This window comes from Chaetodon auriga, chromosome 16, assembly GCF_051107435.1.
Source record: "Chaetodon auriga isolate fChaAug3 chromosome 16, fChaAug3.hap1, whole genome shotgun sequence".
Classification (NCBI taxonomy): Eukaryota; Metazoa; Chordata; class Actinopteri; order Chaetodontiformes; family Chaetodontidae; genus Chaetodon; species Chaetodon auriga.
Genome location: NC_135089.1, coordinates 23,230,180 through 23,248,115, shown reverse-complemented (window position 1 = coordinate 23,248,115; position 17,936 = coordinate 23,230,180). Strand labels below are relative to the sequence as shown.

The following is a 17,936-nucleotide window of genomic DNA, read 5'->3' as shown; positions in this document are numbered from 1 at the left end:
GATGTCCTTGATTTTGGTTCTGAAGTGGTCTGCAAAGTTCTCACAAAGAGTGTCTGATGGCATGTTAAATGCTTTATTAAAATTTGCTCTTGTTAAAATATCAAAGGTGGGGAAGAGGAACTGGGGGTGTTTTTTGTGGTCGATGATGAGTTGTGAGAAATGAGAAATTCTTGCCTGTTTAACTGCGTTATTGTAGGTTTTGAGTCGTTGCTGTAAAGTCTCAAGGTGGATTGTTAATTTTGATTTCCTCCATCTCCTCTCGGCACTCCTGCAAAGTCTTTTTAGTTCATGTATTTTATCATTGTTTCTCCATGGGGTTGTAGGTTTTCTTTTTGTTGTTTTGGCTAAAAGTGGAGTGACTGAGTCGAGAGTGGACTTCAGTTTGCTGTTAAAATTGTCAACGATAAAATCACAGGGTGCAGGTAAAATGACAGCAGGAGTGCTCTGTAAAATCTCAATAAAAGTTGCAGCCACTTCAGAAGTTAGGTAGCGCCTCCTCACTGTTCTCACCAGGACCTCCTGCTGGTTAAAACTGGTGATGTTAAAAAACACACAGTAGTGGTCAGACACAGCCAGGTCAACAACAGAGGACACATCAATGGACAGGCCATGGGTTATGACCAGGTCCAGTGTGTCTCCTCTGTTGTGATTTGGCTGCATGACGTGCTGCTCAAAATCTAGACAATGTAAAAGGTTTAAAAATTCTCTGGATATTGGATCCGAGGTGTCATCGACATATAGAATAAAATCACCAGTTATTAAAATCCTGTTATAAGAGGTGTGGATGATTGATGAAAGTTCAGAGAATTCACTGATAAAAGAGCTAGAGTGATGGAGTGTTCTATATATAGTAACACAGAGAATCGGAAGGCTGCTAAAAACAAAGGCGTGATGCTCAAATGATGTGAAACTGTTAAAAGACAGTCCATTGGGGGTCAGTACGTTATTTGCGATTGACGCAGTTCCGCCTCCTTTTCTACCCCGTCTAGTAGAAAATAAAAAATTAAAATTTGGTGGGGAAGCCTCAGTGAGAACAACAGGTGTGTCAGTGCCCAGCTATGTCTCGGTTAAAAGAAGACAGTCTAACTTATAATCTAAAATCACATCATTCATTAGAAAAGTCTTATTTAAAAGAGAGCGCGCGTTCAGCACCGCCACATTAATGTTTGTGCTGAGCGTGCGTTCATTGTAGTGAATAGGTGTGATGACAGTGTGTGCGCGTGGTCTGAAAACAGTCCTGGGTTTGTGCGATCTGTAGGAGATGATGGTTGGGATGATGTGGGTGGTGCTGTGGGGTACTTCTGTGGGTGGGGTGTGGTGTGTGTGTGTGACGTACAGGTAGTCAATCATGTGGGCATGATTGAACCACGTGGTGAATGTTACCTGCTAAAACCGAGCTGCCCAGTGTACTCGGATGAAGTCCGTCGTGGCGATAAAAGGAAGGGCGATTCCAGAAAAGGTTGAAATTGTCAATAAAAGCCAGGTTGTGTGATATGCAGGTGTGCTAGAGCCAGGTGTTCATGCTGAGGAGTCTGACGACCTGCTCAGCACTGCGGGAGTGGGTTGGTATGGGCTCGCTAATGAAGACCCTCTTCCCGCATGACTCCAGGAGGCTGAAGAGGTCTTTAAAATCCTTTTTTGTTAGTTCCGAACTTCCGATTGGCACCAAGAGTTGTTGTTTGTGCCGATGTGAATGATAATCCGGGTTATGGAGGATGACATGGACTGGAGCAGTTCGCTGAGTTTGTCCGTGATGACGGCGACGGTGGCTCCGGGAAAACACCATGGTGGCGTTGAAGAAGCGGACGTTGCGGATGATGCTGTCCCCCACGATGAGTGTCGTGGGGCTGAACAGTGGACGGGGGGGCAGGTGGGCCGAGCCAGTGGCGTCTGAGTCCGGAGCAGGGGTGCGCTCACCGGTCAGGTCCGGGTGCAAGGCAGGAGGGAGAGGGGCTGGAGCCGGAGCTCTGCCCTTCCGCCGCTGCGCTGAGATGGAGGTCTGCGCGCCAACAGGAGATGATGCAGGTGATCCAGAGCTGACTGGAGGAGAGGCGGTGGTGTCGGCCCCTTCAGAGGCAAACTCCTGGGCTCCTCTCCGCACCGCGTCCTTCAGGAGTCTCTGGCGTGCAGAGGTGCCCTAGAGGAGGGCCGGGGCTCCTACTCCACACTACCGGGCACCGGCTGGGAAGAGACCAGCACTCTAGGGCAGGTAGACACTGGAGCACCACTCGCCGGCAGCAGCCCGCTGGAGGTGGTATCGCCAAGCCCGCTTGCACGTTCACCGGCCTGTGACAGCAAGTCGAAGCGGTTCTGGAGTTTGAGGGGCGGCCAGGAGTCATCGACTGCAGCTGTCCCTCTGTCAGACACCACCTGGGATTCAGCTGGAGGGTGGCTAGCTGTGAGTGGAGGGAAAGCTAAGGTGTCCGTCAGTGTCAGCAGAGGCATGGAGTCTGTGGCCGCAGAAACAGGCGCAGTTTTCTGGTGCTGGTCCCGGGCCGCCATCTTCTCGCTCACGGACAAATCCGCGTACTTGTAGGAGAGCGGCAGGCTCGGGAGTGAGGGAGCCCCGCCACTGTTCGCGCTCGGAGCCCCCTTCCCCCTGCGGACGACCAGTTCAGTCCAGGGGGTCCCCTTGTTTGGAGTGGAGCAGGCGGGTCGTTGACAGGAGGAGGACGGATCCCAGAGAGGTGTGTGCCCGAGTGCAAAGGTGGTGTTCAGTGATGCGGGCACACTGATCTGTGATGTTTCCAGCCAGTTGGTCAGCGCTGGGAAACGAGACCTGATGGTGGTAAGCAGGCAATTCTTACTCTGCAGCTCATTCAAAATCCGTTTTTTGTCCTCGAGAAGGTCGGCAATCTTTTTCAATGCCTCGTCTATCAGTTCTTCCAGCTGTCCAGGTGAGTCAGCAGCGTCCAGTGTGGGCATGGCGGCTCACTGGCTATGCTAATGCTTATAAATTATATGGGCATATAACGAAAAAACACAAAAATAGCGTACGTTCACTTCAGAGCATCTGCAGTGTTCACCACTTTATACAGGCCACAAAGCCTGATATCATATGAAAGCCGAGAGTCTGATGATCATGAAGATGTCTGCTTCCTCACTGTGCGACGAAAACTGGGTGAGCCAGGAGCCAAACAGTAGCAGAAAAATATTTCTCAAAATCATACAGTATGTCTTACCTTTGCTGTTTTGTGGTCCAAAGTTATATTCCAGCTCGAAAAAACGCTGCTACTATCTGCTCCTATGACTCTGTGATAGTTTGAGATCGACTGCGATGGTCCTGGTTGTTTACATAATGAGGAGGGGGCTTCTACAGTAGGGGGGAGTGCTCTTCATGCAATAAACTGTCTTCGAGGTTACTTCCTTGTGGATCGTCATTGGTGTTTCTGTGGTAACTTTGGATGCTTCCCCTCGAATGTCTACAGTTTTGACTGATCCATAGAGGTATGATTATGAAATACGACCACTGGGTTGCTAAGTTATTGAGTTGCGTAAATGCGCTCTGAGTTTCAAGGCTCCTCAATATTAACGCACGAACGCGCAGAGCGCAGGCGCACACTGCTGATCACTTTCTGCACTCGCATTTTTCGACATTTCGTGAGAGGAAGCAACAATGGCGACAAGAATAGGGTCTGCAGAACTGTTAACAGAGGAGGTTCTCCGTATACTTGCAGCAGATAGCGGAGCTAACGTGTATCCGGAGGACTCATCGAGCGATGACGAAGATTTGTGCACGCATCCGAACAGTAGTCATGGCTCTGGTGAATCTGAGTTGGATTATATTCCATTGGAGAGGTATGTAATCTTTGTTTTGTTATGAATTACGTATTGTTGAATTGCATGCCCATCTACCACATTGTCCAGCAATAAATTGAACTGGTTCAAACTTATTGTTGCTGCTGTTATCATGGGAAATGTGAACTAACTACAGACGTGAATTTCACGTGGGGATGAATTATCTATCTATCTATCTATCTATCTATCTATCTATCTATCTATCTATCTATCTATCTATCATTTTACCAATATTGTTACAATTTCAATTTCAAAACATTAGGGCAGCAAATTACTTAATTTATTTTACCTCTGGTTCCACAGTGATGATACATATGCTGAGTGTGCTGGTCCATCCACATCTACTCCAACTTTGCATCATGTCCAACTCCCAACACATATGTGAGTGTTCCGTACCCCCTACCTACACAATGGCAGTAGGTGCTGTTTCCTCCACCCCACCTACCTCAGACAAAGGGTGTGAAAAAGCTGTTTGCCTGCTATTGCTCTTTCTTTTAGGCCTGTGAATGAAACATCTACTATCCACTGTATTTAGTAAATGCACACACAAAGAGAATTTGTTTACTTTACCAACAGGGCTTGTTTACCCTATATTATTACTTGTCTGTTTGGAGTTAGATTTTCAAAACAAGGATAAATAATAATTACAATTATAATGATTTCAACTCTATATTTCTTTACTCATTGTACAACTCCTCCCTCTGAATAGCCCTTAAACTTTTCACTGCCTGTTCTGATACATATTTGACCAAATCAATTTTGCACATCCTACTGTATATACTATGTTTATTTTCTCAGTATATATATTTTGTTTTATATTTTGTTTATATATATATATACACATATATATTCTTAGTAGAAATATTTTGTTTTTATGTTTGCTTTTATATATATATTTGCTTTCTCTTTTCTTTCTTTTCTAATTTCATTCTAATTCTATAATTCTATCTTGTAAGGAGCACCTGCAACAACAACAGTTTCCTTTCGGGGAGCAATAAAGGAATTCTGATTCTGATTCTGATTCTGATTCCACAGTGATAATCGTGATGATGACGTGTTTGGGGCAGCTTCATCCACCACTTCTGCTCACTTCACTGCCACTCCAATAACCAGGCGATGCACATCTGTTCCAGCGTCTCTCCCTCCACCTCAGCAACAGCCTGCAACAATTACCCACACCTCCCAGGTAAAGAGACGCCGTGTTTCTGCTTCCCTCCCTCCACCACCATCTTGCGCCAAGCGAAAGAAAAAGGCAAAGCATGGTCGAGGTGGGTCTGCCTCTACCGCTTCAGTGAGGGAGGAAGAGGAGGACGAAAGGTGGCACAACAAAGAGGAGATGGACACAAGGCCTAACCCAGTCAGATTCACGCCAGCCAGGACCCCGGGCCCAACGTTTGACACCACAGCACCGTGGTCGCCCCTTTCACTGTTCAGACTCTATTTTAGCCCCTCTGCAGTACGCAGTATTATCAGCAACACTAACGCTAATGCTGCTAAGAGAATAAAGGCTGGACTGAAGTTCAAATGGACGCCTCTAAGCGACAGCGACTTCTGGATTTTCATGGCCATCATACTTTTCACAGGCCTTGTGTCCATACACCACAGATCAGACTACTGGAGACAGGAATGGCCATATGGGTTTTCCTTCCCCAGGAACAAAATGACACGGGAACGTTTTGAGACAATCATGTTCTCACTGCACCTCAGCGACCCCAAAGAGGATGACGAAAATGACAGGAAGAAGAACACTGCTGATTATGATAGGCTTTTTAAGATCAAGCCTCTTTACACTGAAATAGTGTCTGCCTGCCTGGCCCATTTTCAACCATACAAAAACATTTGCATTGATGAGCGAATGGTGGCATCCAAGGCCCGCATCAGCATAAAACAGTACATGAAGGACAAGCCCACAAAGTGGGGCTATAAACTATTTGTCCTTGCTGATGCCCAAACGGCATACACATTAAATTTTTTTGTGTACCAGGGGAAGAATGAGTCCACCACAGCCCACGGTGGTGGACTGTGGTGGTCCTCTGTATGGGATCTGCTGCCATTTCAAATGCTGGGTGGGGGCTACACACTGTATGTCGATAATTATTACACCAGCCCTGCCCTGTTTGAGGAATTAGGAAAGAAAAACATTCGCTGTTGTGGAACAATCCGAACTAATCGGGTCGGCTTTCCGAAAACAGAGGTCAATAACCTGCCCAAAAAGGCTGAGAGGGGAGATATGCGGTGGCTCAGAAGAGGCAAACTTCTGTTTGTTAAGTGGATGGACACCCGTGAAGTTAACATGTGCACGACCGCCCATGAAGCCTATTCTGGACTAACAGTGAAAAGGAGGGTGAGAGAGGCTGGTGTCTGGAACGTAAACACTGTGCCTGTGCCCACTGCTGTATTGGACTACAACCGGTTCATGGGTGGTGTGGATTTATCAGATGCATTAATAAAATATTATTGTGTACAGCACAAAACAACTAAATGGTACAAGACACTGTTTTACCATTTCATTGATATTGCAGTGGTGAACAGCTTCCTCCTCCACAAGGAGCTGTGCAACAAAAAGAATGAGAAGCCACACAGCCAGAAGATCTTCAGGGAGAAGCTAGCTAAAGAAATGCTGGACTTTGGTGTTGGCTCAGCACCACCACCACCAAAACCACCACCAGTCACCTGCATGCCAATGTTTTATGGGCCTGAGGATATTGAGGGTGAGGACAAGAGGAAGTATTGCCAGAGGTGCCATGATACTGGGCACAAACGTGTCAAGACGCGTGTCTACTGCAGGAAGTGCCAGGTCCCTCTGTGCTTTATCAAAGATAAAAACTGTTTTGTGGAGTGGCATGATGCAAGACAGTAGTGTGACCGATGAGATAGCAATGCCCACAATATTTTGTAAATAGTTGTACATTTTTGTTTATACACATACAGGTGCTTCTAGTTATTGTAAATATGTGCAGTGTTTCTGTTATGCTTGATTATACACTTTGTTTGTTTATATATATATATATGTATATGTATCTATGTATATGTATCTATCTATCTATCTATCTATCTATCTATATATGTGTGTGTGTGTGTGTGTGTGTATGTATATATACGTGTATATATATATATATATATACACACGTATATATATAGATAGATAGATAGATAGATAGATAGATAGATAGGTAGATATCAGTGTTCTATGCACATACTTTTTGTTCATAATATATCTGCTCCAGTTGGAGCCAAACTTAATTTTGGTTTTATGGTCTTATTTGAATGGGAAAATGTATAGAGGTTTTGGTGAGTTCTCAAAATGAGTCAAAAACAGTTGTATTTGGTGGAATGAATAACCATAGTGATATATCAGTGAAATATAATTAGTTTTCCAGTCTGGTACCCGAGAAAGGCCAAAGGGCACATATGGTGTTTCCACCTGGACCTACCTGTGTTCAAACATCTGTAAAACTGCTCAGGTTCATTTTTTTAGCATGTACTTTGCACAGTTACTCATCAGATGTTTGTTCGTAATTCCTAAATGAATTGTGCTTTTATCCCATGATTCAAAGGTGGTTTTCACTCTAAATAATGAGTTTTTTTTTCTGGTGGAGATAAAAATTTTCTTTCTCTACTGTGTTCCAGATGAATTTACTCTGACACAGTAACACATATCTTGATTCTGGTTGAGACCAAGATTATTCATACAGCCCTTGTAGTTGTGAAGATATACTCTATTTATTTTGGGGAGGTCATTTCAGATAGAAGGCAGACAAAATAGGCCTGATACTGAAGAGGTTAATCTTTCCTTTGTATCTAATTGTATTGTGTAGGGATTTCTCCATCTAAATCACTTTGTAACATCTGCAGTGAAAGGTTATGTATCCGTGTTAATTTGCCTTCACTAATTCATCGTTATTTTTATTTAACATGCCATCTGTAATTTAAAAATGCTCTGTGTGATTTTCAGCATGGCATTTACACGCAACACAGGAAATGAGCAAATTTAAAGAAAAAAGCATTTCTGTGTTTTGTTGGCCATCCAATACTCAATATTGTTGTTTCTCTTGGAATGCTGTGTTTCAAGGATTGTTTCATTCTTTCACATATAATGGTGAAGTCAAGAGTGATAGATTACATAAACCCATAGAGCATCCAGTTGTCAGAACAAGGTTTAGAAATATGCCCATTATTCCATTGCCTTATTACTTTGGAGAGAACCACCTACTGAATGTCTATGGTTATAAATGACAGTTGCATTGAAATGACACTTTTGAACCTTACTATACTTTATTTTACAGAAAGTTTTAATTGCAGAGTAACACCATTTTCAACATGGAGAAGTTGTTCTTTTAAAGTCAAATTGAAATTTTTTTTTAACAATTGTCCTTTCTTAATGGTTTAGACTACCACAATAACAAACACATTGCAAGTATTATTCTTGTGTGCCATTTTCCTCGTGTAAAATGGTGTAAATGTCCTAAAATAAGTCAATACCAGCTTTGAGTTAGGGGTCTTTGGCATGTCAAACAGTTGTCCTACTCACAAAGCTGTTAAATCCAGCTGCATTTTGAGAAGCTATGAAGGCCACACAGTCATACTTTCACACATCACTGGGGAAAGACTCCTGCTGGGTATCTGTGGTTATAAATCACAAATACATAAAGGTAAGAGTTTTGAGCGTTAGTTTAACTTACAGAAGGTTTTAATTACAGGTTTACAGGATCCTCAGCATGGAGAAGTTAAGCTGTTCTTTAAAATTATTTTTTACATTTGAATGTTTACAGTACAACAATAATAAAATGGATGCCAAGAATTACTACTTTTTGCCATTTTCATAAAGTAACTTAAAATTGATAAGCACACCATTAACCAAATAGTGTCGAACTAGGCAGATTTTGATCCATTTTTGAACCAACCATTCTATACCCCAACAGACAGACTTCTACTTGGTATTCTGCAAAATACACAGATGTATGGCGGTACATCATTTGACGCTTTTGCACAGCCTTTCTCTTAGCTTCACAGCTTTGCCTTTGTTTCCTCCTGACAGAAGCACTCACTTAAGGGTATGTGGGAGCCACAACTCTTGTCTTCATATGTTCTGTGCCTGAGTGCAGGAAACTGGAACACAGTGACTGTTTTGTTAAGTATACCGCAACATAAAACAATACATGTTTTAGTAACATGGGCATTATAAGCTGATTTGTATTAACTCAGTATTTGCCTATACCGTGGTGCAATAATGAAATGGATTGACATAAAATAAACATGAACTTGTCCTCAAATGAGGACACTTACTATATTCAGTTAGCATTTCCAAAACCATAGCCCCTGTTCTGTTAATAATTAGACTAACCGGACAAGGGCTTTATTTCTCAATATGAGGAAATTTAGTTAGTTTAGTTATTTAGTTAGTACTTTTTATCAGTAGGCATATTTTTAACCAAATAATCAATAACAAACATGCTCTGCTAGATGTATTCCGCACATCTATTATAACAGTGAAAAAATATTCTCCTATGGAATTTCGAGCCAACAACAGGGCACCATCAATTTTTAGATAGGTAGAGTTCTCAGTATGCGCTGTTGTAGGCTTAAGTGCCTGACAGTATTGATTACTCATGTGGCAACATTCAGCTACTGTAGACAAATCTGTGGATGTGATATGTTAATAGAGGATGTGCAATCATTTTGCAGCCAGTTCGTATTGAAGTGGAAAAAAGTTTAGCTTTTGAGAAATTAACTGGTGGTAGATAGGCTGTTAAATTTGATGAAAGATCAGGAGATTACCCTGCATATTATAAACAGACCACTGTTGTCTTGCACTTATTCTGTGCAGGGCATTCTTTGCTTATTTATTGACTGGACACAGCCTGTGTATAACTGAACTGTCAACTGACATGACAACTGTTATAATACAAATCGGTTCACCCCTGTCTTCTTTTTCCCCAGGCAGTCCCAATGTAAAGGTTTGGTCGTAAACCGAAGTTCAATTAGCCTCTCACTCCACAAGTAGACACGGCCCCACTTCTCTCAGTGTGGTGTGCTATCAGTTTGTGTGGAAGGGTATGATGAATGGGGTGTGCCCTGTGAGCGGTGTCTGTGTCTTCTGCGCTGTCTTCGCCTGCATGTGCATCTCAGGGTTGCTCCGGGGGCCATTCTGGGGGGCCTGACAGCTGAGGAGGATCTGTCTCCTCTGGTCTGAGATATCCATCCTATTGGGCTAGTACATAGTCCCCAAATTGACAAGGTAAGACTTGGGACCTGCCTGCTACAGGCACTCATGTTTCCTCCATCGGATGTCTCCAGGAAGTGGTTTCATTCTGATGGGTTGGCCAACAGCACAAGCAGGTCCTTTAGCTGATTTATCAAAGGTGAGTTTCGCCACTGGTTGTTTAATACACAGCTTGTTAGGAACCACTGTGACAACCTGAGGTACCTGCAGCTGATCTGCCACAGCGAGGGGCATCCTTAATCTCTGTGATACCTGTCGTTGTGTTGGACTGCGGTGCAAGCCCTCAGTTCTTGTGTTTCTCCAGCAGTGGATAAATTTCCATGGACCGTCGGCAGTACACGATACTTCTCTGAACAGGTTTCTCACAGTCTTTATGGCAGACTGTACTACCATTTGCTTTCAGGCGTATTCATGTACTCAAAGCCCCACTCCTTTGCCAGTGCCAAGAAGGTTCCACGTGGAAATGGACATCCACAGTCAGGGATAACTTTGTCTAGTATGCCATAGCGTGCAAACTGAGTCTTGCATCTCAGGACTATGGTCTCTGCTGAGAGGTCAGGGAGCAGATTGACCTCCCAGAAGTCATAGTAGTAGTCCACCACAAGCAGGAAATCCTTTTCTGCATGGTTGGAGTTGCTGTGGCTCAGGTTGAGGTGTAGAGCAGTCGTCCAGTAATCAGATGGTTGGCGCTTTGATACCTGGCCCCTGTGCAGCTGGTATGTGAGTGTCTGTATTGCCCCCGATGAGCAGGTGGCACCTTGCATGGTGACCTCTACCACCAGTGTATGAATGTGTGTGTATGGGTGAATTCTCACTTGGATTGTCGAACACTTTGAGTGGTCATTAAGACTAGAAAAGTGCTACATAAATGCAGTCCATATGCCATGGCTGAATAGGTGATCTCTCCCTAATAAGATGGCCATTGACCAATGCTGTAGCAACATGCAAACTCCTATATACTGTTGTTTCACAGCTGCACCCCAGGCTCCTCTTCATCTCCAGTGACTTCAATCACCCTTCCCTGTCTTCCACTCTCCTCACCTTCACCCAGTATGTTAAATGCCACACCAAAGACATTAGAACATTGGAATGACTGTTTGCTAACACTAAGGATACTTACAGTTCTTCACCATTCCCCCTGTTGGTCTGCTCTGATCACAACCTGGTTCATCTGCTCCCTGCTTACATACTTTTGGTGAATAAACAACCACCAACCATAAGGAATGTTGGGGTTTGGACATTTGAGATAGTGGACAAGTACAAATACCTGGGACGAGTACAAACTGGACTGGACTAACATCACAGATGTCCTGTACAAGAAGGGCCAAAGTTGTGTCCATCTGCTAAGAAGACTGTAGGACTGTAGGACACTGTCATGAACATTTTATGACACAGTGGGTGCATCTACGATTTTCTATGCAGTGGCCTGCTGGGGCTGTGGGAGTTCTGAGAGGGAGAGAAAAAGACTGAACAAACTGGTCTGGAGAGCTGGCTCTGTCCTGGACTGCCCTCTGGACACCATGGAGGACGTGTATGAGAGGAGGATGTTAGCCAAGCTGACATCTACAATGCACAACCCCTCTCACCCCTTTCATGAGATAGTGGGGGCCTTAAGCAGTTCCTTCAGCAATAGACCTCTGCATCCACTCTGTAAGAAGGAACGCTACTGTAGGTAATTCATTCCAACTGCTGTTATACTGTTCAACTCTAGCATTGTTTAATGTAGCACTGTGTGTACAAACCTCCTGTTTGTGTTATTTATGTTTAACATTTTGTGATTAAATCCATGCAATGTCTTGTGCAATATTAAATTTATTTTCATACTGGGATTATATATATATACTGTATATATCTATATATACATTTCTACTGCGTTATATATTCTCTACTGTGCAATAGTACAAAACACTGTACTTTATTATCCATATCTTACCTTGTGCAATTAAACATTTTCCATTGGCAATGTTATTTTTATTCTTCTTTTGTATATAATGTACATATATATAGTTGATTTTTATTTTGTTTTAGAGTCTGTTTGTTCTTTTTCTATATCTCATTTTTATTCTTACAATTATTGCTTGCTGTCTGTAACACCCAAATTTCCCCGCATCGGATCAATAAAGATATGTCTTATGTTATATTATCTTCATATCTAGGAAATTTTGTGGAGAAAGGAGCTTGCACATACCCAGGACAAGAACATCTCCAAAACATGCTCCATGCCAACTGTTATTTTATGGAGGAACACTAGGAGCTACCTGTAAAATTTAAGTTGTAACTTTTGTCTATGCTGGATGTATTTCAGTTGGTGCAACCCTTAAAATGTTAAAATAACATAAACTCTGTCTTAAATTGGAAACTACATTCAAACAAGACTTTGCTTGAGCTTACGAATCACTGGTGCAACCCACTGCAGGAGCGAACTGCACTGACATTGTGATATAAAGCATCTACCTGTTTATATGGCTTGTATTTCCCCCATTTAGCCACATAATGCATGCCCCCAGTGGTTAATTCAAGCCATGGTCACACAGGCAATTTATGATCATGCATTTAATTAACAACTGAGGGGTGCTTCATGATGTAGCCTCAGAAAAGCATTACTTGTGAAAAGCCTGTCTTGATTGAGTCTAACAAACTGAACCAGGGGAAGTTCATTTCATAAAGTCAAGTCAGAGCTAATAAGATCAGACTAATTCAAATTGGATTTAACAGGAGACTTTGAAAGAATGATCTTAATTTTTAATTACATATGATGACTGGAATACCATGCAGATCTTAAGACTGAAAAATGTACTTCAGATTTTACATATGCAAGAAGTGCAGCCAATGCAAAATTGACTAATTTGACATGTGCTGTAAACTGACTGATTTGTGTGTGTTAGATGTGTGCAGGGTGATTGAGCTGCTGGACCGGCTGCAGCGGAGTGGTGAGCTGCCTCCTCCCAAACTGCAGGCCCTGCAGAGAGTCCTACAGAGCAAATTCTGTGCTGCTATCAGAGAGGTAAGGACATACAGCAGAGTGTTAGGGAAATCTGGGGAACAAAAATATAAGGAGTATTTGTTCCCACATCCTAATAATATGTCCTTCCAGTATATTGAGGGTATGCGCATGGTGTCACCATGGTTACTCCACCACACAGCACTTGGCACCTGCCCTTTGTGCATTCAAATGTAAAAATGAACTGGAAAACCTTTTGCAGATCTTTTGATTGTATCTTAAAGCTCATATTTCAGAAAATTGTAATTGCTTTCATCACTTGACAAAGATATGGATAGGTCATAATTACAGGTAGCCATATGTGGGGATAGATGGTTCAAGATGGTCTCTCATGGCATGTGTGAATGATCTTGACTTCTGGTCAATGACTTCTGACCTCTTCTCAGTGGATGTTGTGAGCAGTTTTGGTTTGGTGTTTACAGACTGTTCTAATAAAGAATGGATGGCCAATAGTGGCTCAAATCCACAATTCATAGCATTACCTCATATTTCAGTAGTCAGTTAGAGGCCAAGTGGTTGTGCATGTTTAAGGTCAATGACTAAAATCAAATACCTAACAAGCTGCCAAACACCATGCAAAGCATCCCATAGCTTTTTCAGCTGATAACTTCAGGAAAGGATTATGGCAACCTGAAAAGGTTCAGTGTGTAGGATTTAGTGGCATCAAGTGGTGACGTTGCAGATTGCAACCAACTGAACACCCCTGGGCATATGCTGTTTATATCACGTCAATGCATCAAGTCGACTGTCAACAAAACAAAAGGAGATGTGGAGTTTCACGCTTTCCAAGAGAAATGGACAAACAATTATTATTATTTTTATTTTTGTTGAAGTAAAAGGCAAGTCTGTGTAAGTTAGTTTGTGGGGATGTGCTCACAGTGATAAAACAGGACAATCTCAAAAATCATTACATCTTGATACATGCTAAACTGGATGAGGCGCATGGACAAATGCGCTTGGATAAAGTTAAAGGTCCCACATCATGAAAAACTCACTTTTTCTCGGATTTGGGGTGTTATTTTGGGTCTCTGGTGCTGCCACACGTATACAAAGTGTGAGGTAAGACCGTCCATGCTTTTTTGAGACAGATACGGGTTTCTGAAAGCACCCTGCCTGCAGCTTCCAAAGGAGCTGATCAAATTTGGCGCCTGCTCTTCGGTAAGAAGCAGGCACATTTGCATATTCCCACCCACCAGACACCAGCCCCCTTCCCATCTCCCCTCCCATCAAGTAGGGCTGGGCGGTAAAATGGTAACGATACATATCACGATAGACACGTAATCAATATCAATAAAAAATGCATTCGATGAAATATTCAATAATTTTTTTTCTTCGTCGGAAGAAACCAGAAGTTGCAAAGCAAGGTTGGTTGCATGAACAAAGGCACTCGCTCTCTGGTAACCTAGCAATGTAGGTAGTAATCACTGATCATTGGGAGTGACACGCTAACAGCCAATCATGCAAGACCGGTTAATACCATAAACTTGTTTTACCACCTTAGCCGCGCTCACCCTTTGGAGCGCAGCCGTATTTGCCAGCGTCCAACAGCATTTGCAACCGCAGCACCACCACACAAGCAGCAGACCACTATTAGAGAGGTACTCTGCTTCAGTGCCTTATGACAGATCATCTAAAAGGTACAAAGACATAACGGAGGCAGTGGCATATCATACAGCTAAAGACATGCCTCATGCTTCCATGCTTTTTTTTTTTTAAGCATACTTGCAATAAAAATATAATTGAATAGTTCATGTATGTTTAGAGTAATAGTCTAGTCGTAATTTCATGAACCCAGAAATGTTGAGTACCCTAAAGTTTTATTGCAGAAATATCATCTATAGGTCAAATGGATAGAATTTAGCTTGGTTGCCCAAAGTTGCACTTTGAGCAATTTGCCTAATTAGCATAAATAGGCGATAAAGTTGAAATTATTAAAGGTGAATAGGCAAAAAAAATAAAATAATAGATATCACCATGAATCTCTCTCAGTTGATTACTCATATCTAGATGAGAAAAAAATGTATTGGATGTTTTTGAAATTTTATGTTTAAATATGCAAATGAGGCCGTAAATCAACAAAAATATGCTAATTAGCATATACTCTAAACTAAATCCATTAGCTAAAGCCAGGGTCAAAAAAGGTTTCTAAGGGTAAATATGTGTATTTGGGGGTCTGATTTGGTGAAAACATTTTAAGGAATCTAGTAGATAGCATTATTATTGGTAGTAGACAGCCTTGTCCCATTAAAGCAAAGTCAGACCAAGACAACTGTGGAAAGTCACAAGAAAAAGATATCGGACAATACAGCTCCACTGTACCCAACATGGGAAGTGAAATGTCATCTATATGCCTGATGGATGGAATTGATCTTGGCTGCCCAAAGTTGCACTTTGGGTAATTTGTAGGCCTATAATTAGCATAAATAGGTGATTATAGTCAATAGGCCGAAAATGTCAAATAATAAATATCACCATGGAACTCTATCAGTTGATTACTCATATTAAGATGAGAAAAAATGAATTGCATGTTTTGTAATTTAATGTTCATATAGGACTATGCAAATGAGGCCATGAACCACCAAATATGTGCTCATTTGCATTCACCCAAAATCATATTAATTGATAAATGACATGACTACTTTGGGGTACAAGATGACAAGTACTTTAGAGGAATCTGATATGGTGGCAATGTGGACTATTGTATGGAGAAGAAAGTATGCAACATGCACAAAAGCACATTAACTAATCCAAAAGAACAATAACAAAATAACTATGTACATGAACGGCAAATGTGCAAACAAGCTGTTAAATAACTATATATAGTAGCCTATGCAACCACACCATCCCCTCAATAGCCTTCACCATCTTCACAATTTGATTCTTCATTCCCTGTGTCATCATCCTCATGTGTATGAATTGTGAATGGGTTGCAGCAGCTGACCTCATCCCCTTCACAGTTGCAGTAGTCAGTGCAACTGATACTTGCAGCATGGCAGCTACAGTTTCCTTTACTGCAGGCCTTCAGTGTGCTGCAGCTACAGCTGGTGACATCAAGCAGCTGTATTGGAGCCACTGCCTGGGTAGCTAGAGCAGGCATGACAGCCCCTCCATTACCAATCTCCCATCCAAATTTAGTGATATCTCTTGCATTCAAATTACCCAATGTGCAACTTTGAGCCACCAAGCTAAATTCCATCCATTAGGCATGTAGATGACATTTCACTTCCCATATGTTGGGCACAGTTGAGCTGTATTGTCTGATTCATTTTTCTGGCGACTTTTGGCAGTTGTCTTGGTCTGACTTTACCTTAATGGGACAAGGCTGTCTACTACCAATAATAATGCTGTCTACTAGATTCCTTAACATGTTTTCACTAATTCCAACCCCCAAGTACACATATTTACCCTTAGAAATCTTTTTTGACTACCCTGGCTTTATCAAACGGAGTGCATGCTAATTAGCATATTTTGTTTATTTCCAGCCTCATTTGCATATTTATACACCAAATTTAAAAAAACATCCAATACACTTTTTTCTCATCTAGATATGACTAATCAATTGGTACAGTTTCGTGGTCATATCTTTTTTTTTTTTTTTTTTTTTTTGCCTATTCAGCTGTAAAAATCTCACTTTTATCACGATTTATGCTAATTATGCAAATTGCTCAAAGTGCAACTTTGGGCAACCAAGCTAAAATCCCTTCAATAGGCCTATAGATGATATTTCTGCAATAAAACTTTAGGGTACTCAACATTTCTGGGTTTAGTATTGGGCCTATGGGGATGACGACTAGACTATAAGAAGAGTTACTAAAGTTATTCATATGTCTAGGCTGGTTTTATAGTTCAGTCAATGTAACTGTACTGTCTATCATGTTTGTTTTTTGTATGTTACAAATGTCAAGTCTACCTCAGTTTGTGTTATGTTTACAAAACACTGCACATACTTGAAAACATTTTATTCACCAGAAGGTGAATCAGCTTGTGAACTTCCTGGCGCTACCCTGCAGAAAAAAAGTTCTCAGGTTTCTCTAAGAAATAATCGTTAAGGGTTCATTGTGATTTTAGACTTTTATCTACATTTATTATTTAAGTGTTTTCCATGGTTGTGTTGACATTTCCTTTCCTTTCTGCCTTGATAGCTGAGGGGATTATAATCAGTGTTAGGAATCATAAAGTCAAGGCGCCACACGCAGTGTTCCGTTGTTGGCTGTAAAGACGAGCACAAATCAGTCCATCGGGTCCCACCCGCAGAGGACAGAAGAGCGGCGTGGATTGAATTCATTTTGGAAGGCATCGTCCCTGCTACAGTTGGCAAAAACCTGTTTGTGTGTGCTAACCACTTTCTACAACCTCGATCAGTACAAGGCAGGATTAGCTGGGAAACTTTTTCGAAATTAGGGGTCACTTCCAGCTTTTGTGTGGAAGACGAGGGACATGTAAGTATACAAATGATTAGCATTGTGTTTCTTTTGTAAGTTAGCGTGAACTCTTGCGTGTTATAGTGTGTGTTTTGCCATTGAGAATGATGTAAGGCTAACTGCTAGCTTCAAGACTATGACTTCAGCCATCAAAGGTTCGCTAGCTGCTACCATAGCTTTTGGTACATCACACCACAAGTTGCAGTAGAATCCAAACATTCTGTATAATACGTTTCTGATCTTGCAAATGAGTTAATGCATGTTCAAGGGAGATGTCAGCATTTACAAATATTTAGCTGTGTTTATTTTGCAGTTTTACACAGACTAATCATATAGTGTTTTGCCATATAGCACAAGCTAATGCTAGCCACTAGCTTCTAGTTGGCAATCAGCATGGCAAATCCAGCGACACAGTCGGTCAAGCGATACATATAGAGACGCTCCGCCTGGTCTATGCTTCAGGAATTTGTGAAAATAATGCATTTGGAAATAT

At 41.9% G+C, this 17,936-nt stretch overlaps 1 protein-coding gene across 2 annotated transcripts in view; it reads left to right on the top strand.

The window, feature by feature from the left end:
- The window catches only part of lin7b (lin-7 homolog B (C. elegans)), a 42,227-nt gene that overhangs the window by 9,458 nt on the left and 14,833 nt on the right, over positions 1-17,936 (top strand). For both annotated transcript variants that reach the window (XM_076752377.1, XM_076752378.1), the window contains exon 2: positions 12,907-13,025. In XM_076752377.1, coding sequence (XP_076608492.1) covers positions 12,907-13,025 — 119 coding nt within the window. The remainder of the gene's footprint in view (positions 1-12,906; positions 13,026-17,936) is intronic.